Consider the following 18,281-nt stretch of genomic DNA (forward strand, 5'->3'; position numbering starts at 1 on the left):
CCATGATTGCTCAGCTTCGTTTTGTATAACCGTTCAATAATTACTAGATAAATGCATAACTAAAAGCTCTATTACACTAATAATTTGTACTGAGATAGATGTGTGGGACACCATGCTGGGTTAATTTGTCATCCCTGCAGCAAACTTCTAAAGAGGGCTCTTTTGCAGAGGAGTTGTGTTAATATGTTGCTCCAGTGAGGACATGTTAGAGCAACCAGATGACTTGGTCGCTTAATCTCCTAAAGAGGCAAAATGCCTGGAGGGTAAGTGCCAGAAAGAAGAAAGGGGGGTGATTAACACAGTGGACCCAGATTTAAACTCATCCTGACAAAAGGAGCTGATCTAACTGAGCAAAAGAATGAGAAAAGGGGAGTGTTAAAAATACTAATAGGATTTCATGCATCCCTGAAAAATAATATAAAAATAAAGTGCTGCAGGAACAAAGTATTTTACCCATGCTTTTACTGATTCTGTGTTCAGTTTCTTTGCTCTCTTTGATGTATCCGTGAAGTTAAACTATATGCTTTAAACAGTGCAGTGAACTATAATATTTTTATCTCTGCTTTATGCTAAATTCTTCTAGCTTCAGACACACACAAAAAGCACATTATTGCTTTAAATATGGAACCCATGTTTAAGCATCAGAGCTCTGGATTTTCAACCTCCTCTATTGACAGAACCATAAATCATGTTAAAGTTAAGTGAATTACTGTAGCGTGGAACTATAGCTTTAACAATGTTTATGTAGTATCAGCTTACCATCTACAGAATGAAAGGGAAAAAACCCACTGATATTAGAAATGGGAATGTGGAGTCCTATTAACTTAACAGCAATATATCACTCCAAAGTCACAGATTCCATTACCATGCCCTTTTTAGTATCAAAGCAGAATTATATCATCACACACATAAAGGTTGTGGTTTTTAAGAGAATTTACATTTCTATTGTAAACTTATCAACTGCATTTCATTATAAGAAAGACATGATATATTCTCCTAGCAGTAGTTTTTATCTTATATATGAGAATACATCATGTGTATTAAAAGCAATAATGATACGCAAAAGTTGCCAGGATTTGATGTGAAGTAGGAATGCTACAAATAGGTTAAATTAGATTGGTTTGACCTCTAGCTATGGTCTGGGAAGGGAGACCTGCTTTCTGTAGGTATGATTTTTATTTCTGTACCTGTGTAATCAGTTCTATAGTATTCTGATCTCCCAAAGGCAGAAGAATTTTGACATGTTTTAAAACAATCTGCTCAAAATAGCTAACTTAACTGGCCCCCTGCCTATGCCAGAATCTGGAACCAGTGCTTAGTTCAGCTCTACAGGTTTTCAAAAGCAGCCTGTAATACTCAGCAATCCAGAGTACACCAATAAACCCTGTGCCCAAACACAGCTTTAAGCATATTTTCCTTTTGCTGGGAACTCCGTGGGCCTTGGCAAAATGTCATTCTGCCTCCCACTTGCTACTGCAAAATCTCTTACAGAAAGTGTTTTTGAATGAAGGGTCCAGGTGGCTTATACCACTCTGGTCTTGAGAGCAGCAGAAAGGGGCTGATGACCAGGCCTGACTCGGAGACACCATGGGTCCGTTTTTTCAGCAGTGCTTAGCCGACCACCTGCACTTGACTTCTGGAGCTGCAAGATGGATGTTGTGCAGTTCGGTCCTTTTTGATGTCCATGGGCAGGAAGAGATCCTCCATCCACCATATTTAGGGTATTTGTATCTCTCTTGCATTGGTCAGCTGTTTATATTATGTTTTGAATGTTTCATCTATGTTTGCCTATATAATATAGAAGTAAGTATTAGTGGTACCTAACTTTTACCCATGCTAAGAGGGTAAGGCCTCTTTTTGTTCTCCTGCCCTGTGATTTCCCAGCCTTGTCGCTGCAAATGGGAATGCAGGACCCCATCCGTCGGAATTTGGTTCATCCATGGACCTGACAGATGTGTTACTAAACAGCCCTTTTGCATCATTATGGGACTTAAGCAATACTCAGGTTTTCCAGTGATCTGAATTCCCTTTGAAGGGCTGGTTCTAGGGCTGCTCAGGCCTACCCTCAGCAGATCAATATTTAAGTAGAGGCAAGTCCTTGCTAACCTGAATAAGAGATCACTCTACATTTATCACTCTAAAGTCTATTCCTAATGGGCAGTAAGGAAAATGGGGACTTTCAGAAACCTTTGAAAGAATTATGGGGACACAGCTCCCACTGATATTCAGAAGCGGTTAATGAATTCTCTCAGGACCTCCGCAAATCCCAGCCCAAGTTTCTTAATTATTTTTTTCTTGTTTGGGTAACTGCTTTCATCACAAAAATCTGTGGGCTTGAAGCTATTGTTTTAGGCTTCTATTCTTTACCTCTTGTATTGTATTATACACAGAAGTGCAAGTTCCTTTCAACAAATTTGGATTATTGCCAGATCTCCTTATTAAAAAGTCACTCTTCATATTTCCGATAAACACAGCTGTTTCATGGTGTTTGAAAGCATTTCACATCAGCCAGCATGGTGGCTTAGCCAATTAGTACTCTAATATGGTCAATTTTCAGAATAAGTACCTTTGGGATACAAAGGGTGGGATACATCTTGCATAATTCGAACTGGCACTTGCATCACTTAAATGCTAGGAGAAAGCTTGCAGCACGCAGGGAGTTAAAGCAACTTAGAAGCCTGAAGTGGAAATATCTAGCAGAACAAACTGTTCTATAACATTTCCAGGGAAATGACTTTTAAAAAAATACTTTCTTAATTGTAATGAAGCCAATTATAATGGCCTCAAAAACAAGCTGATAAAAATGATCCTGTTTCATTATGATTATAATGTTACTATTTCTAGGAAGATTGATCAAATTTTAATGAGCTATTAGTAAACTTAATTATCACTTTATAGAGGAGATATCTGAGCGTTGTGCCCTAGTGAAGCCAATCCACTGTTGGCCTGGTCTGATGGACTAGCCCTTGTGCCTGTGAAGGAGCAGTGGTCTCGATTCCCGAGATCACTAGTGCCTTTTCCTGAGCGGAGAAGAGTAACACTAAATGACCCTTTCAAAGACTTCAAACAACTATATGAAGAAAGAAATTTCATTCAGTCATCTGGACTTGAAGGGGTTCGCAAGGCTTTTTGGAAGAGGAGACGGAAGGTGGATGGATCAATATGTCTCCCCCATATGCTGCGCTTTGCTGGTGGAGAAATCTGAGTGCTGCAGGTGTGATCACAAATCCCTTTACCACATCAGTGAGCGCTCTCTGGGAGCAAGGATCCCATGCATCTTTATTAGGACTGCTCCTTTGTTTCAGGAGAAGGGCCTGAGAAAGTTACTAAATATCTCAAGAAAACTATAACCTGTTTCAAATTAACTGATTCTTTATTATCTGATCATTCAGTTGAATAGAATTCACAATATTGGCTCTTCTTCATTTGCCTTAGACGTGTGGAGTGCTAACCTAATCAATGAATGCAACTTACTTTTATTGGTTCCTTAGTTTGTTATTAGCTACTACAAATCAAGAAGGGAAAAGACAAGACAGGCCTGCATAATCAGACTTTTGAATTCAGCACTCTGAAAAAGCCTCTTACTTCCATGCTGCACAGCACCACAAACCCGTAAAACACTAAAAAATCCAGTATAGTACGCAACAGCTGTACTGCATAATTACTTGGCCCAATAGCAGTAGTTTTAAAATACTGGTGTATCTGTTGCAGGCCATCATACATTATCATCTCATTTTCAATAAAAAGTCTGGGGTGTTTCAGATGAGCTTCAATGGAATTAGAATCATGTGTGCTTTGAAATATTTATGCTTGCCTTGAGATGGAAGGATAATTCTTGCCTCCAACCCCCTGACCCCCCCCTCCAAATAACAGATTTAATAGTGCCCAGCAGTCCAACTCCTCCATACCTACAGCAGGTAGAAATGAAGTTCTGATCTGGAACACGCATATTTTCATAGGTCATAGAACTTATATTTTATGTCATTTAGTGAGGTCAATAATAAAATATAAATGTCACGCAAGCTGAAAGACGCCGAGAGAAATATGGTTTGGCAGAATGCAGCTGCTTAGGGATACATAAATAATCAGTCAATAAGTAAATAAATAATAGACAAAGACCTATTTTATCTTCCATTTGAAGATCTCAAAGAATTTACAATCACTGATTGAGACTTGTAATATCCCATCAGAAGCACATCAGTAGTAATTGCCTCTTCTCATACACAGGAAAATTTGCATCACTCTAGGCATGTTTTTTGGAAGCAATGACTTTATAAGTTTTATTAAGTGTTTCTGAAAATCATGAAGGGGTTTACCCATGTTCGCTTGCCCCTTTTAGAGGCAAACAGGGAAAAAAGCAACCTGCCTCATGTCCTTCAGCTGATTAAAAATGTTTGTGAGGATCCATATATTTGCAAATACGGTCATGTTCTGCACTCAGAACTTGTTTGAAAGGCTGTTTTTGGATACACCAGAGCTGGTGACCACGACACAGCCATTGGAGTAATAGTCTGTATCCAGGCCAGCAGTTTTTAGACTTTAGCATTTAATTCCCTCTCAATGTGTAATGTTGATGAGTTTAATAGTAGTAGATTCTTCCTCATATCAAACAGCCCTTCTTTTTGCCACTTGAGAAATTTGGTATTTCCCAGTCAGAGACTGCAAAAATAAAACGTTTTGGAAATCCTTATTCCATATTTGTTACTTCTTATGCTAATCCATCTACTCGGAAAAAATGAACCCTACATGTGAGTGTATGGCACAGACTGAGAACTGGTGCCTGTTTGCGTTTATTTCCTTCCCTGTCTTCCCTGTGATCAGCAGAAAGCCTTTCGAGGCTGTGCTGAGGAGTTGGCCAAGACTTCAAAGAGGACTCCTTCTTGTGGCACTTATTTTCCTGAATTATGGTCTATCATTCCTGCATTCACTTTTCTTCTTTCTCTTTGGGAAGATCACTGACAAATGCTTTTCACTTTGTTTTCTACCCTGACAACCCAAGGAGGTCAAGGCAACAAAGACCCACTACTTAAATGCCTATGAGTATTTCTAATAACCATAACATGTCTTTCATATAACAAATCAAATTATTAAATGAAGAGCTATACCATGGAAAAGCTAAACATAGTGTGGTCTCAGACCTGCCTTTGAATTTCCGTATGTTCTCCAGGTACAATGTTTTATTCCTTCTTGTTTGCTTGAAATAGAATTTCTATCTCCTTTGCACCCAGCGGAAGAAAAGGAATGGATTTGTTCCCAGATGTGTACAAAGGACAGTGCAGTTGCACAACAGTCTCAAATAGTGTTAACAGAGCTTGTGCTAAAATGCATTTTTTTCATAAATGTTCAAAAAATCCCAGTCTAGTTTTTACTTTATTAGATGTTTACCACATAAATTTTCATTTCTTGCTTTTATCTTCATCCTTCATCTTCCATTTGGGATGCAAGGAAAGTGGAAACTATAAAAGCAGATACAAAGAAAGAGAGGAAGAATATGTTTTATATCAAAAAAAGGACAGAAATATTGTAGGCGGATGAAAATTTTGTTGTAGTTATCAAAATGCTTACCACCAACTTTAGTTGAACCACTATTGGTGGCAAAATATTTTTACAAGCTCTAAAATGACTGTTGCTTTCTGGAGAAGGTGATGATACGTTCATACCTGTAAAGTGGCTATGATGTAAGTGTTGTTAAAGCAGTTGCACCTCAGGGGCTGGTGTGAGATCAGAGGTTGACACTTCAGGTGGAATTCACTTAACTGAAGGTGCATGCATAGACTGGAGGTATCTGCCTCAGAGCTAGTACTGGTGGGCTCCCTTCACATCCCCTAGTGAGCCATCAGTGTGGTCAGTGAAGTCTGTAGTCAAAGGCAGTGGTCCGTTTTGGATGAATTGGACGGCTCCTTAGACACCACTAGTTCTGTTTAATTCTGCATTGGTTCTAAGAGAATTAGCTCATGGTAGACACCCACATTTACTAAGGTGAATCCCACATTATCTCTACTTTTAATAGCACACTTCAAAGTTACAGCCTCTCCCAGGAGTTTGGGGACGGGAAAAGAGCCTTCATTTCTTCCTTTGAAGACCTGGGTTCTTTATCTGAAGAGTTTTCAAATATACTATAATTTAAGATGCAAACTCAGAAGAAAACTATTTGTCTTAAAAGTGAGTAAGAAATAATTAACTAGGTTTGTAAAAAACAAGAGATAAGCCCAGATGTGCAGACAGGTTGAGCAGGCTGGGCACACAGGTGTTTGCCTTGGCCATGGAATAACTGTCAACATTTCCATAACAAGGCGTGTGGGATATGCTGCTTCTTGTTTCCTTTCCCCAAGTGCAGCACGGCAGAGCTAGCACGGCTGTGGGAAGACAGTTTTCCAGTTCAGCCCACATGCCATCATATCTAGCTGTTCCAAGATACAGGTACAGCCCGTGCTGTCAGAAGAGTTTCTCTGGATATACATCTACTTTGATCAGAGATAGTTGAAGGCTGTATGCTAACTTTTGGGTCCTCATCTCCATGCTTGCTTTCAGCGGTGGTTTCCTGTTTAGTACCAAACATTTAGTATGCATTTCTCTTTCTCTTGTGAATATTTTGAACAGTATTAAGGGGAGCAGCCTGGGAAGACTTGTGGGGTTAACGAGGGTACAGGGGAGCTTTTCATGGCAAGGACAAGAGCTTCATGTTCATCCCATATCAGCACCCCAGGCATCAGTGTAGCTCTTTTTGGTGGTGGTGTCAAAGCGATCACTCCTATCGAGTCGTGGAGAATTACATAGAAGTGCTGCCCAGCCGACCCTTAGTGTATGTTTATAGGATAATGCAGTAGGTTTCCTTGCTGCTGCCTCTGTGTGCACGTTTTATCCATATCTTCAGGCTCTGAGTTTGCTAATGGTTTAATAATGCTTAAGAAAAAAATATTAATAAAGTGTCATATTATTAAACTGGCAATGAGTAAGACTAAAAAGCAGACTTTAGCTTTTACTTAACCGAGGGTTTTTCATAACATTAGTCCTGAAATGAGTGTTTGCTCATTTGTATTTGATTTTAGTTAACTTTCCTGCATCCCTCCAGTTTTTTGAAAAGTGCCAAAGGCTTTTTTTTTCCCCTCTTGTATATTTTACTTACTTCAAAGCCAACAGATGAGTTTCTGTAGGTTACTACCTCCCTTACATAGCCTTTATCCAATCAGTTATGTGTGGTGTACAAGGGCAGTACATACACATGGACACCCTTGAAAGATTACTAGGATAACATGCAAAGGGAGCAACAGGGATGTAACAGTGACTGTTTGGTGAGGAATAAACTATGATGTATAGATGAACTTGTGCACAACCAGATTAATTGGCCATTCTAAAAGAAGAGTGAATTCTTAAAGGGGAAAGGGAGAATTCATAGCACTCTGAGTGGCAGCAGTTACTACCTCATGGTGACAACTAACAGGGGAAACCACTGTTAGCTAACAGGGGTCCAACCCGATGTATCTGGAAGGCCAAGGAACTGGGCAAAGGTGTCACATAACATAGGAGAGCATAAGAGTCTTCAGCTGCACTTGTAGTTTTGCTGAAATCAGCTGTGGTTGAAATATGTCATTGCCAATGGGCTTGTGTACATTACACCTTTACACCTTCACTGTAGTACATTTTCCAGCTGGCTTGTTGGCCCATAAATTCACCAAATTAAACTTCATCCCTGAATGCAAGCTGGGGGCTTGCTGAAGATTTGAGCCTAACATTATTGAGGAGAAACGTACATGTAATTTTCAAAACGATCTTCCCACTTTGTGCATGTTCATTAGATGAAAACATGTTACTTAAAATAAATGTTCCTAAACTGAGGTGGAAAAAATACCCAACAACAGAAAGTGTTAGACCATCTTTAAATTATCAACCATTTATAGTACAATATAAAATAGATTCATATGTGCAAATCCAAGTTATATGAAACGTCAATTAAATCAACCCTAATCTCCCAAGTACATTTTTTTATTGCCTGATTGATGAGGACTGTTCTTAAGGTGATGAATAGTTTTCACTTTCACAAAGGACTGCCGATTCCTTTATATGTGTCCACTAAAAATACAGAAAATCCTTCAAAATGTCTGGCTCTGTTTGCTTTCAGGATCTAGATGAAGCGAGTGTAGGACACAATGTGGTCTAATATATTAATTGTGAAGATCAGATGTATAAACAATACTGTACATTTAAAAAAAGGGCTAAAACTACAGTAGATTTAAACTGTTTTATTTTCCAAAGGCAAAACTCTATATAACTTCTTTGTTTTCTTTCCTATAGCAAGTCCACATGCAACACCATCGACTCTTCATTTTCCAACATCACCCATTATTCAACAGCCTGGGCCATACTTCTCACACCCAGCAATCCGCTATCATCCTCAGGAGACTCTGAAAGAGTTTGTCCAACTTGTCTGCCCCGACGCTGGTCAGCAGGCTGGACAGGTGGGGTTCCTAAATGTAAGGAAGCCGTTTTTATTTCTTCAGAAGTGTTTGTCCTATGTAAAATTAACCATGGGATTATGGGATTATTTTAACAGCATGTTGCATACAGGAACACACCTTGAATAGTCGCTGGAAGAAAAAAAAAATGCTGCTATTGCAAAAATATTTTAAAAAGCAACAAAAAACCTCCCCAAAAAACCACTCAACCACATTGTGGTGAAATTAACTTAAACTGTCAGAGAAGCTGGTGATACAGTGACCTTTTGGGTCCCTCCATAAATGGCTTTGCCGCATATGTTGTAACCCTGGTGGAACTAGGGTTAACAAAATATGAAGGCAGAATAATTTTTATTAATTATTTTTGAAGTTCAGGGGAGAGTGGGGGGGAAAGAGCAGGAAAAGGGAGGGTGAGAAACAGATGTTTCAGATCAGCTAAGTTCATTAAAAAAAAAAAATAATACTGCCTTATAGCACTTTAGATCAAGTTGACCAGTACTTGAACTCAAGATGTTAAAAGTACAGTTTATTATGGTTTGTTATTTCTGTAAGCAGTTATCTTTTCCCCTTATCTCTATGAAAAATTAAGCAGAGTTCCAAAGCTTCAAATAACCATTTTCATTTTTTTTTAATCAAATAAAGTGAATCATCTTGCTATTATTGAAATAGCATTCCGGTCAAACACAGAATTTATAAATTTTATGTAAATCAAATCTAAAATAATGCTCTGAATATTTCATTAAATGTAATGCATGTAACTTTCTCCAGCCAATGAAGTAATAACTGGCAAAATTACTGTTTCTCTCCTGACATACATACGAATCAAAGTGTTAATGAGAATTAGTTTAATTATTAGCATCTAATTTATTACACTTATTTAATAAGCTATATTGTTCTCAGTGCTTTCCTTTCCCTAGCAGAAAAACTGACTCTACTTATTCCAGCTAGTACTGGCTTTGAATAATGTCTGCAATATGTTAGCAGATACATTTATGTCTAGACAACAAATCAATATAGTGCTTTTCTTTTGCCTTGAGTATTCATTTGCTTAATTTATCCCAAACCATTCAGCATTATGAACTGTTAGCACACTCACAATGAACATACAGCAGGGGTCTTCTTGGCAGGAAAGGGACCTAATTGTGAGACAAGATAGTGTTTGAGAGATGCCACTAATATATTAGTTTATTAAAGGTACTGGATGTTGGAAAAATAAATATCCCTGAAGGATTGCTTCTTACTGCAAACACTAGTAACTGCAGTCTTTGAAGTCAGTGGGAGTGCTGTTAAGTTAAATGCAGATGAGTTTGAGTCTTATTTATGCCCTGAACCATTTTTGCTCTAGCACAAGTGTGATTTGCACCTACATGACTTTAAGGCCTTTCGTCAGTGCCAAAGCACGTGAAATGAAAATAAAGTCCCAGGCATTTGCCAGTACGAGTATATTGTCCCCAGTAGTTCAGGCTAATGGAAACCCTAACAGGAATTAAAATATTATTTTCTTTAGCAGTACTTAGAATATGGATCTGTGTTTAAAGCTGAGCTTTTATCATCAATGGAAAAGCCAATGCTCAGTGCCAGAACTGCAGTGAGATCAATTTGTAGAGTGCTGTCGAAAGTGATCTCATCATTTTTGTCACTAAAATGGAACACCTGATTCACAGGCTGTCCTACTTTCTCTTTATAATGGCATTTGGCATCTATCTGTATGGTTTTCAAGTGTCCAGGCCGCGTTACATTTGAAACGTAAACTTAACAAGTTGGGGGAAGGGGTGGCTTTTTTTTTTGAGCCTGCTTCTTGCTTTTGTGATACTTGAAAACACTTTTACTTCCAGACAGGTTTTTCTGGTGATTAATTGAAAGACCACACTTGAATAGCTGGGCCCATTCTGCCTGTGACTGACCACATCCCAGACCAAAGGGAGGGGTTTTTTCCCCACTGTGTAAAATGAAGCAGTTCTTAAGTTCAGTCATTTCTCCATATGATCCTAGTGGTAACTAAACTGTGAGCTACTAACTCAAAAGGGATGTGGGAGAGCAGTTACTTTAATATATACTCATTCATTTTCCTGTAATAAGATATCAGCCTGAGTTTTAAGACCACCAAAAATGCTTGTTTTTTTCTCTTAATGACCAGTATCTTTAAGAAATTTACACTCAAGTTCTAGGCACTGATATCCTAAGGGTACAACAGAGGCACGAGACTGGGGGATTTAAGGGGTCAAAAATATTGCTTCAGCTCTCACTGAGCTTGTATTAGTGGCTGCAGGAAATACAGTAGAATTTAATCCAGGGCAGTTCAGACCAACTGCTAATAGGACAAATGTTTAAAAGTGAGAATTTCCATAGTTTCACAAGGGTTTGAGACCAAGTTCCTTGAAGTCAACGGAGAATTTGACCCAACACTTTCTTTGCCACCTCTCAAGTAATTGTAAATGTATTGAGCATAGCTTTCAACTGGATTGTTAATACTGGAGGTTCCTAATAGCTGATTTTTAGTGTAATTTTTGTCTGTTTGCTTGTTTTTTGGCAGCCCAATGGTAGCAGCCAAGGCAAGGTGCACAATCCATTCCTTCCTACCCCAATGTTGCCACCACCACCTCCACCACCAATGGCTAGGCCTGTGCCTCTGCCAGTGCCAGACACAAAACCTCCAACTACATCAACAGAAGGAGGGGCCACCTCTCCCACTTCTCCAAGTAAGTATAGACGCAGCGGGAACCAAGGGCTAACAGCAGCAGGCAGCGTGCTGCAATCACCGTCTATCGGCTGTTCAGAGATGAGGACTGGACTAGCTCTTGGGAAGCAGGCGAGCTCTCTGCTCTGTATAGAATGGACAAAATTCTGAGCTGCTTCTATAGTAACAAGGAAAGCATTAGCATAAGGTTACAGTTTTATTTCTGACTTTGTTGGCATTTCATATAACCACGTATGAGAAAAATCACGGCCAGTAGCTAAGCTGTGACACAGACCTCAGACCTTTGGGATCCTGTTTACTGTCATGAAGGGACACGTTGGTATCTCAAGTTAGGCTTTGGAGGATAGATACTACGTGGAAGTCAGACAGATAGCTTCATTGAAAACGTTGCTGCTTATAAATACGGGGCTACACTAACAACTCTTTCGAGATTACTTCGTTTGTAGTTCTTTTGGGAATAAGTCTTTCTAGATTAACCCAGACGTCTTTCCCTTATGACTTGGTTCCTGAGCCCTGCATTTGGGGCAAGAAGCTATGGTATTTCTTAAGCCCAGGAAGAAAGCTTTAATCCTCTCTCCACCACCCACACGGCTCCCATATGTATTTTGTGTAGCCACAAGTCAAATATACAAATTCCTGGATACACACTTGGGGATACCACTTTGGACTCACTCTTCTGGGAAACAAATGCGATTCAGCTGGGTTTGATGCTTTAAAAAAGTCTGGATGTTCAGGGAGTTAATTGTGAAATGATTTAATGAAGCTATGCTCAAACTGACATTTAAAAACAAAAGGGAAGCTTTCAGTGCTTTAATGGCAACTGTAGGGGACTTGTTCCACAGTGAAGGGAGTCCAAATAACATCCACAAACAAAAATCAATCTAATCGAAAGAGCAAATCCCTTTGTGTGCTTTTCAAGCTTATTATTTAAATGCTATATGCCACCACTGCTTGATGTGCAAAGAGGTTTTCACTATTCAGACCATATGAAGCTGAGATTTTTAAAGCTTTATATATTGTTAGGAGATGTGCACAAGTTCCAGGGGGCATTTTTAAAATCTGGTAGTTTTCAGACTTTTGCATTGCCTTCTGCTATGTGATAGTGCACAACTGCAAACTCAGCAAGATGCTCTGGCTCGCTTTGAAATTAAAATGGGTTTTAGTATGAGACAGTCTGGTAAGTTTGTGAACATGATCTTCTACAATCAGGACTTCTAGAATTGATCAGCAGATTTTTGTTTAGCTAAGAAGTTGATTCATTCCCTTCCCTCCTCTTTCTGACCTTAGACCAACACTTGTGCTATCAGGAAGTTTTGATGCTTTCTGATGGGTGATACCGTCTTTTAAGTCCTATCAATAAGATTTGGTGGTGGAATCTAAAAGGTTAATATTTAGTCATAGTTATCACTGAATACAGTCAGCAATGCCTTACTATTTCCTTGTCTTCAGAATTGGGAAAAATGAAACTAGGTCAATGTGTATTTGTCATTACAGTTGTGACTCAGTTTACTGGCAGTGTGTGGTGTCTAAAAGAAAAAAAATACCAGCATCATTTTAGCAGTAACCTTAATACTTAACTTGTACGATACTGTGATCATGTAAACAAGCTAAATGCGTGTCTGGCCTGATTTTCAGCTGGCATAAAAACTGGCATTTGTCCGCTGAAGTTTGCAGACCACCACCCATCGGTACCGGCTTGGGCTGGTCACTGTGGCTTAGTGTTCAGCAGACAGCTGCCATGTTAATTGGGAATTGAGGTTTCCTCAAGAGCAGCCAGTTAATGGTATTTAAACAAAAGATTAGGAAAATAATTACTGTTTGTTAATTAGCTACGCTGATGTCTAAACATATAGATCTGTACATACTCGGGCATGAATCTTCCTTTTGTTAAGGGTTTTGAATAATAGCAACTTGAGTTGTAAAGAAGCATATAATTTAATTTAGGGACAAATTTTACAGAGAAGTAGATTGTAGGAAACATTTTCTTAGAAAAAATATTACATGTATACCAAAGCCAGTGGAAGTGGCTGGCCGCATAAGGAGTAAAGCAAACCCAAACTCCTAGCCTCGCAGGGAAGGTTTTCCAGAAGGGCCCACTGGACTCCATTTAGAGTGTCAGTCAGTACCAACCCTCCCATTTTCATCCGTGTTTATTTTTTCCTTAACTAAATATTAGACTCCAAATAGCAAGTGCAGACTCACCAGAGTTTCATAAAAGCCACACAAAAAAGGTGTTTTCCATAGTTACGAACTGCTCGAGTGCACCAGTTCTGGGAGTGTCACTGGGTTATGGCTGACTGCCCTGCCGAGCTTTAGGGTATTGGAAAGCCACTTATGCAACAAAGGCAGGAGTGATGTTAGAGTTTGGCCAGACTCTCTCCTTCGCTCTGTGGAGGAGAATGAAGCCCCCCCCCCCCTCCCAAGGAAATGGAGTGAAAGGGGTTGCCATTTGCTCCATTCTCCCACCCTTTTTTGGTCTAACAGAAAGCCCTCTGCAGAAAAAAAATGCAGTTACGGCCCTACCAAAAATTGGAATATGGCTCTCCTGAGGGGTGCAGGAGCCAGGAGCAGCTGTTCAATACAGCGTGGCCTCCTGGGAATGAGAGCTAAAAATCACAACAAGGTGGTTAATGATTCTCCGAGCAATAGTGAAACCCTCCAGCTGTGACATTAACCAAAACATGAACATTAGTGCTGTCCAAGGAAAGAAGAGCCCCTGGAGATGCACACCAGGGATTTGCCTCTACTGGGTGGCCAGGAATGCTCTGGGAGTTAGAAATTTCAGCTGTGAATCCTATCCCTTTGGAAAGCCAGCATTTTCCTCAGTGAGATGACACAATGGCGATGGGATTCATGAGGTTTGGGAGGGTTCATTTTTCCTCCATAAAAAGCCTTTTCAATAAGACACATCCTTGATGTCAGGAGCAGTCCCAAAATTATCTTATCTCAGATCTCTTCTAAATTTTGTTTGGTTGGTAACCCATAACAAACACAACACATTTTTTTCTTGAACTTGACAGTTTCTGGGTTTAATATCTCATTGCCCAAAGAAAACACCACTTCCACTACGTGCCAGTTGGACTTTATCACTATCATAACTGAATCTGAGCTTTAGGATCTGTGGCCCTCATTCCAGTGCAGAGTCTAAACTACAGCCATCCTGTACACGGTAATTTTCAAAGAGCTTTTTTAAACTAAACGGTCTTTTCTAAGGTTCACAACTCTACATGGGGAGAAACTTGGCTATTTTCCCTTGTTGGGCAAGATCGTTATTGGTTAATGTCCCTTTGCAGAAAGGAGTTTTCGTGTTAAACAGCATTTGTGTCAGGACAAGAAGAATGTTCTTGTGGCTATAGTAGTGGATTCATAATCAGATTGGATTTCTCTCCCTTTCTCTGCTATGCATTGACGGAGCACCCTCTGGGCAAGCCGTTGTAGCGTTCTGTTTGCTCCTTTCCCCATCCATAAAAAAGATGGTGATGACTCTATCATTTAATTTGCTAGAATTTGTAGTTCCCTCTCAGATACTCAGCTGCAGAATGCAATGTGGTAGGAATTGCTGTAGTGCACTGTGTTCCTCTGGTCAGTTCTCTCACTACAACTCCACAATGGCTAAACTGACTCCTAGTCCATTGCAAAACAGTATAGCTCTTCATTTCAAGCACATTTACCTGTCATCTTGGTCTGTAGAAGAGAGACCTAGCATTACATTAGGTTATCGCACGCCCAAATCATCTTTACCCACCAAAAGTTTATCCTTTTAATCCAGGACTGTCTGATAAATGACACACTCCTATACTTAATAGAAATTATTTCAGGAAAGTATATTTAAAATTAACATTCTCCTACTGCAGGCAACTTTAAAATACATGACATTCCCAAAACTGTGTGTTTGTCTTGTCTTTCATAAAATTTCTTGCCATTTTGGCTAAATATCAAAGCTGTCTGTGTGAGCAAATGTTCTTTCTCTGCCAGCTCCTGTTTCGCTTGTTCCTGAAGTGAAGCATCACAGCAAATTTGTGGCATCACATGCATTTCCTTGGCTATGCACTATGATGTTGCAAACAATCCTTAGTGAATTCCAGTAGCAGAAAGACTAGGCTGGGCAGGAAGATGTTTCTGTTCAAGCCCAACAGGCCAGCTATCAGCTGGTGTAAACTAGTGTAGATCTGTGCAATTCCCGTGGAGCAAAGCTGATAAAGATCAGGAGAAGATCTGCTTAAGAGACCTGGCTTCTGTTCCTTTCCATGCCTTGGCTTTTCTCTTTCCTAAAAAGGAGTTTGAAGACCCTACCATGGGCTTAGCCTATGTGTACTATAATATAATACCACCCAGCTTTAACCAGTGAGAGCAGTTAGCCCCATCCTAATCTCAGAGCAGAGCATAGGGATCAGCCGTGTTGGTGATGGTCTAAGCAACACCCGGTACTGCTCCCTTTTCTGAAGCAGATTGCACCGTAACAGGTCTCACTGCTAATGTGTCCATGTCAACTTAATATTCTGAACCAAAATGGCCCCTTAAAATCCGCAAAGATCTTGTGACATTTTACAGTGAAGTAGGACTAGCATCTTGGGAAACTCCAATGTAAAGCTTGCTCTGCATATATGTAGTTTTGGTGCTCTTCACTTCTTGGCTGTAGCAATGTAGTTATATGACCTTAAGGAAATACCAAGCTGACATCCGAGTATTTTCAGAAAGCAAGTTAAACATAGTTTGGAGCATTACAGAAGAAAGGTATACATAGTAATTCACCCAGCAGGATTTAAGGAGACTTTTGTGCATATTATACAGTTTTCAAATGCTTTAGAATTTTTGTTTGAACAAAGAAGCCATTTAAGACGGCATTCTGATGGTTTCTCTTTGATTTTCTACCAAATATCACAGCAAAACTATCTGCCAGTGGGGAACTGTAAACAAGATCTTGAGTTCCTTCCCCTCTGAGTGGAACATACCTGCTCCAAGGGATTAAATGGCCTCTCCGCTCATTCTGCTTCCTTAAAAGTAGACCAGAAGAACCGAACAACAGATGTTTGATTTTTGAGCTTTAAGTTAGTTTTCCCCACTGCAGGAGGAATTTTTAGTCTTGCTCAACATAGGGTTCATTAGTTAGTTTAAAGAAAACCAAAGCCCTCACCATAAAACAGCACAGAAGAATCTTAATGCATGGCACTAGCAACAGAGGTACACCTTTTGCAAACGTGTGGCTTTGAATTATTAAGCAAATTAACACGGTAAAAAGGCAAGGAGAACATCTCACCAAATCTACTCAGTTCATTTCTTCTTTGACTTGCAGATATGAATAACAACCAGTGTACCCGTTCATACTCTAATGTGCAAGCTGCACTGCAGTTTGCAAAATCATCTCAGAAAGATGAATTTGTGCACTTAAAAATTCCTTTAAAACTTTGTGAAGGAAAGGTGTTCCTCACATGATTTTTGCAAGTACTAGCAAACTATTACCTTTTTGGAGTGAAAAGCTCATCTGACCAGAAACAACTGGGAAGGATTCATTCTTAGGAATCAGGAGTGCCTTACCTCCCCTCAGATCAGTTAAGAAATGTTAGTTCTTAATGCAGTTCCTGGGGTTATTTCAGGGGATTGCTCTTTAAGAAAGTGAAGCTGTCTGATATAATTGTAAGAATTAGGAGGCATCATGAGATTTTTATGAGACTTGGGTAGAGAGGGAAGGGAAGGATGTGGTTCCACATGCTCGTAGACTAGGGAACTCCTTGCCAAAGCGCTTTGTGGGATGCAGAACATCTGCACCCAAGGGCAGATCAGGCATTCATCAATGAGAAATCCCTTGTGGGCCATTAAGTATAGGGAGACCCTGAGCTGAAAATAATCAGAGGGTGGGTGGTAAAGAATGTGAGAAAGTAAATATGTGACCTGTTCTGACTCTTCCCTGTGCATCTGCTTATGGCATCTGTGAGAGAGAGGACAGTGGATAAGGTAGAGCATTGGTCTGATTCAGCAGTCTTAAACCAAAGGCTTCTCCAAGTAACATCTCCTCACCAAATATTTTGCCTTCAGAAAGGCAACAGGCTTTCATCTACAGAGACAACTCAGTGTCTTCTCTGACTCTTAACTCACTTTATTTTTCTGTAACGTTGAGGCCTGAACATTATATTTAGCCTGACTGGAATTTGGCAAGTAACTTTCCTTTTAACATCGCTTTTTGTCTCTTCATTGGATAGTTAGATTGTCTGGGGATTTTATTCAGCAGAATGCATTCCCATAAATATATTTAAAATAGACAGAATCACTGTTTGTATTAAGGCGTCTATTTAGGTTATTTGAATTTAGATCTGAACCTGCAAAAAACTGAGCAAGGGAGATTACATGGGGGATTTTCAAAAGAGAGGACTGAAAATGTGTTGAAAGCTTTTGAATGTGGAAGTACGTGGCATTGTGGACAGTTGCAGTGGAGAATATAATGCAACAATAAAATCATTAAAGTACTTCAAGTTTGGAAGTAATCTGGGTTCTTGGCTTGCATTGCATTTAATAGCTTTACGTTCATGGGAGCCACTCCAGTTTTTAAAGGCAGCTTCAGCCTTCAGACTGATTGCACTTACCACCCCAGTGAAACTGCAACCCATTAATTTTTTACCGAAAGGATCATCCTAGTTTGTCAAACACATCAAGTGAACATTTTAGAGAGTGCAGACCATAGCAGTATGAAAACCAAAACTTTATATGAAGCGAGAATGCTGGATTAGCTTGAAATAAGGGTCTGATTCTGTTAATAAGCACTTTAATAAATTCACTGCTATTCAAAACTCCATTAAAATGGAAGATACCACATATTTGAGTGAAAATAGTCAGGCAGTCTCAGGACCTACAGAAGTCTCTTGTGCTGTCCCATCACGGAAAGGCCTGCTGTGGTTCTCTTCTGGGATGGAGAGCCGTGCAGGTGACCCAGCACACTTCTCCCCGAGTGCACGTCATTGCCATCCTGCCTGGCAAGGAGCCCTCCCCCAGCAGCCCAGCTCCCTATGTGTTTATAGCCCCATCATTAAGACCAAACCTTTCCAGTGTCTAAAACCAAACTCTTGCTCTCTAAAACGTTTGCACATTTCTGTGTTAAACATCTGCTTAGGTGGCTCTGAGACAGTGTGTTTTGGTGT

At 39.8% G+C, this 18,281-nt stretch overlaps 1 protein-coding gene across 17 annotated transcripts in view; it reads left to right on the forward strand.

Moving 5' to 3' along the window:
• Nucleotides 1-18,281, forward strand: part of NFIA (nuclear factor I A) — a 359,836-nt gene that overhangs the window by 311,619 nt on the left and 29,936 nt on the right. For 14 of the 17 annotated variants that reach the window (XM_055815814.1, XM_027792642.2, XM_055815808.1 and 11 more), the window contains 2 exons: nt 8,293-8,471; nt 10,987-11,152. In XM_055815814.1, coding sequence (XP_055671789.1) covers nt 8,293-8,471; nt 10,987-11,152 — 345 coding nt within the window. The remainder of the gene's footprint in view (nt 1-8,292; nt 8,472-10,986; nt 11,153-18,281) is intronic. The other 3 variants (XM_027792639.2, XM_055815813.1, XM_005241531.4) reach the window with 1 other exon arrangement.

This window comes from Falco peregrinus, chromosome 10, assembly GCF_023634155.1.
Source record: "Falco peregrinus isolate bFalPer1 chromosome 10, bFalPer1.pri, whole genome shotgun sequence".
In the NCBI taxonomy this organism is placed as follows: domain Eukaryota; kingdom Metazoa; phylum Chordata; class Aves; order Falconiformes; family Falconidae; genus Falco; species Falco peregrinus.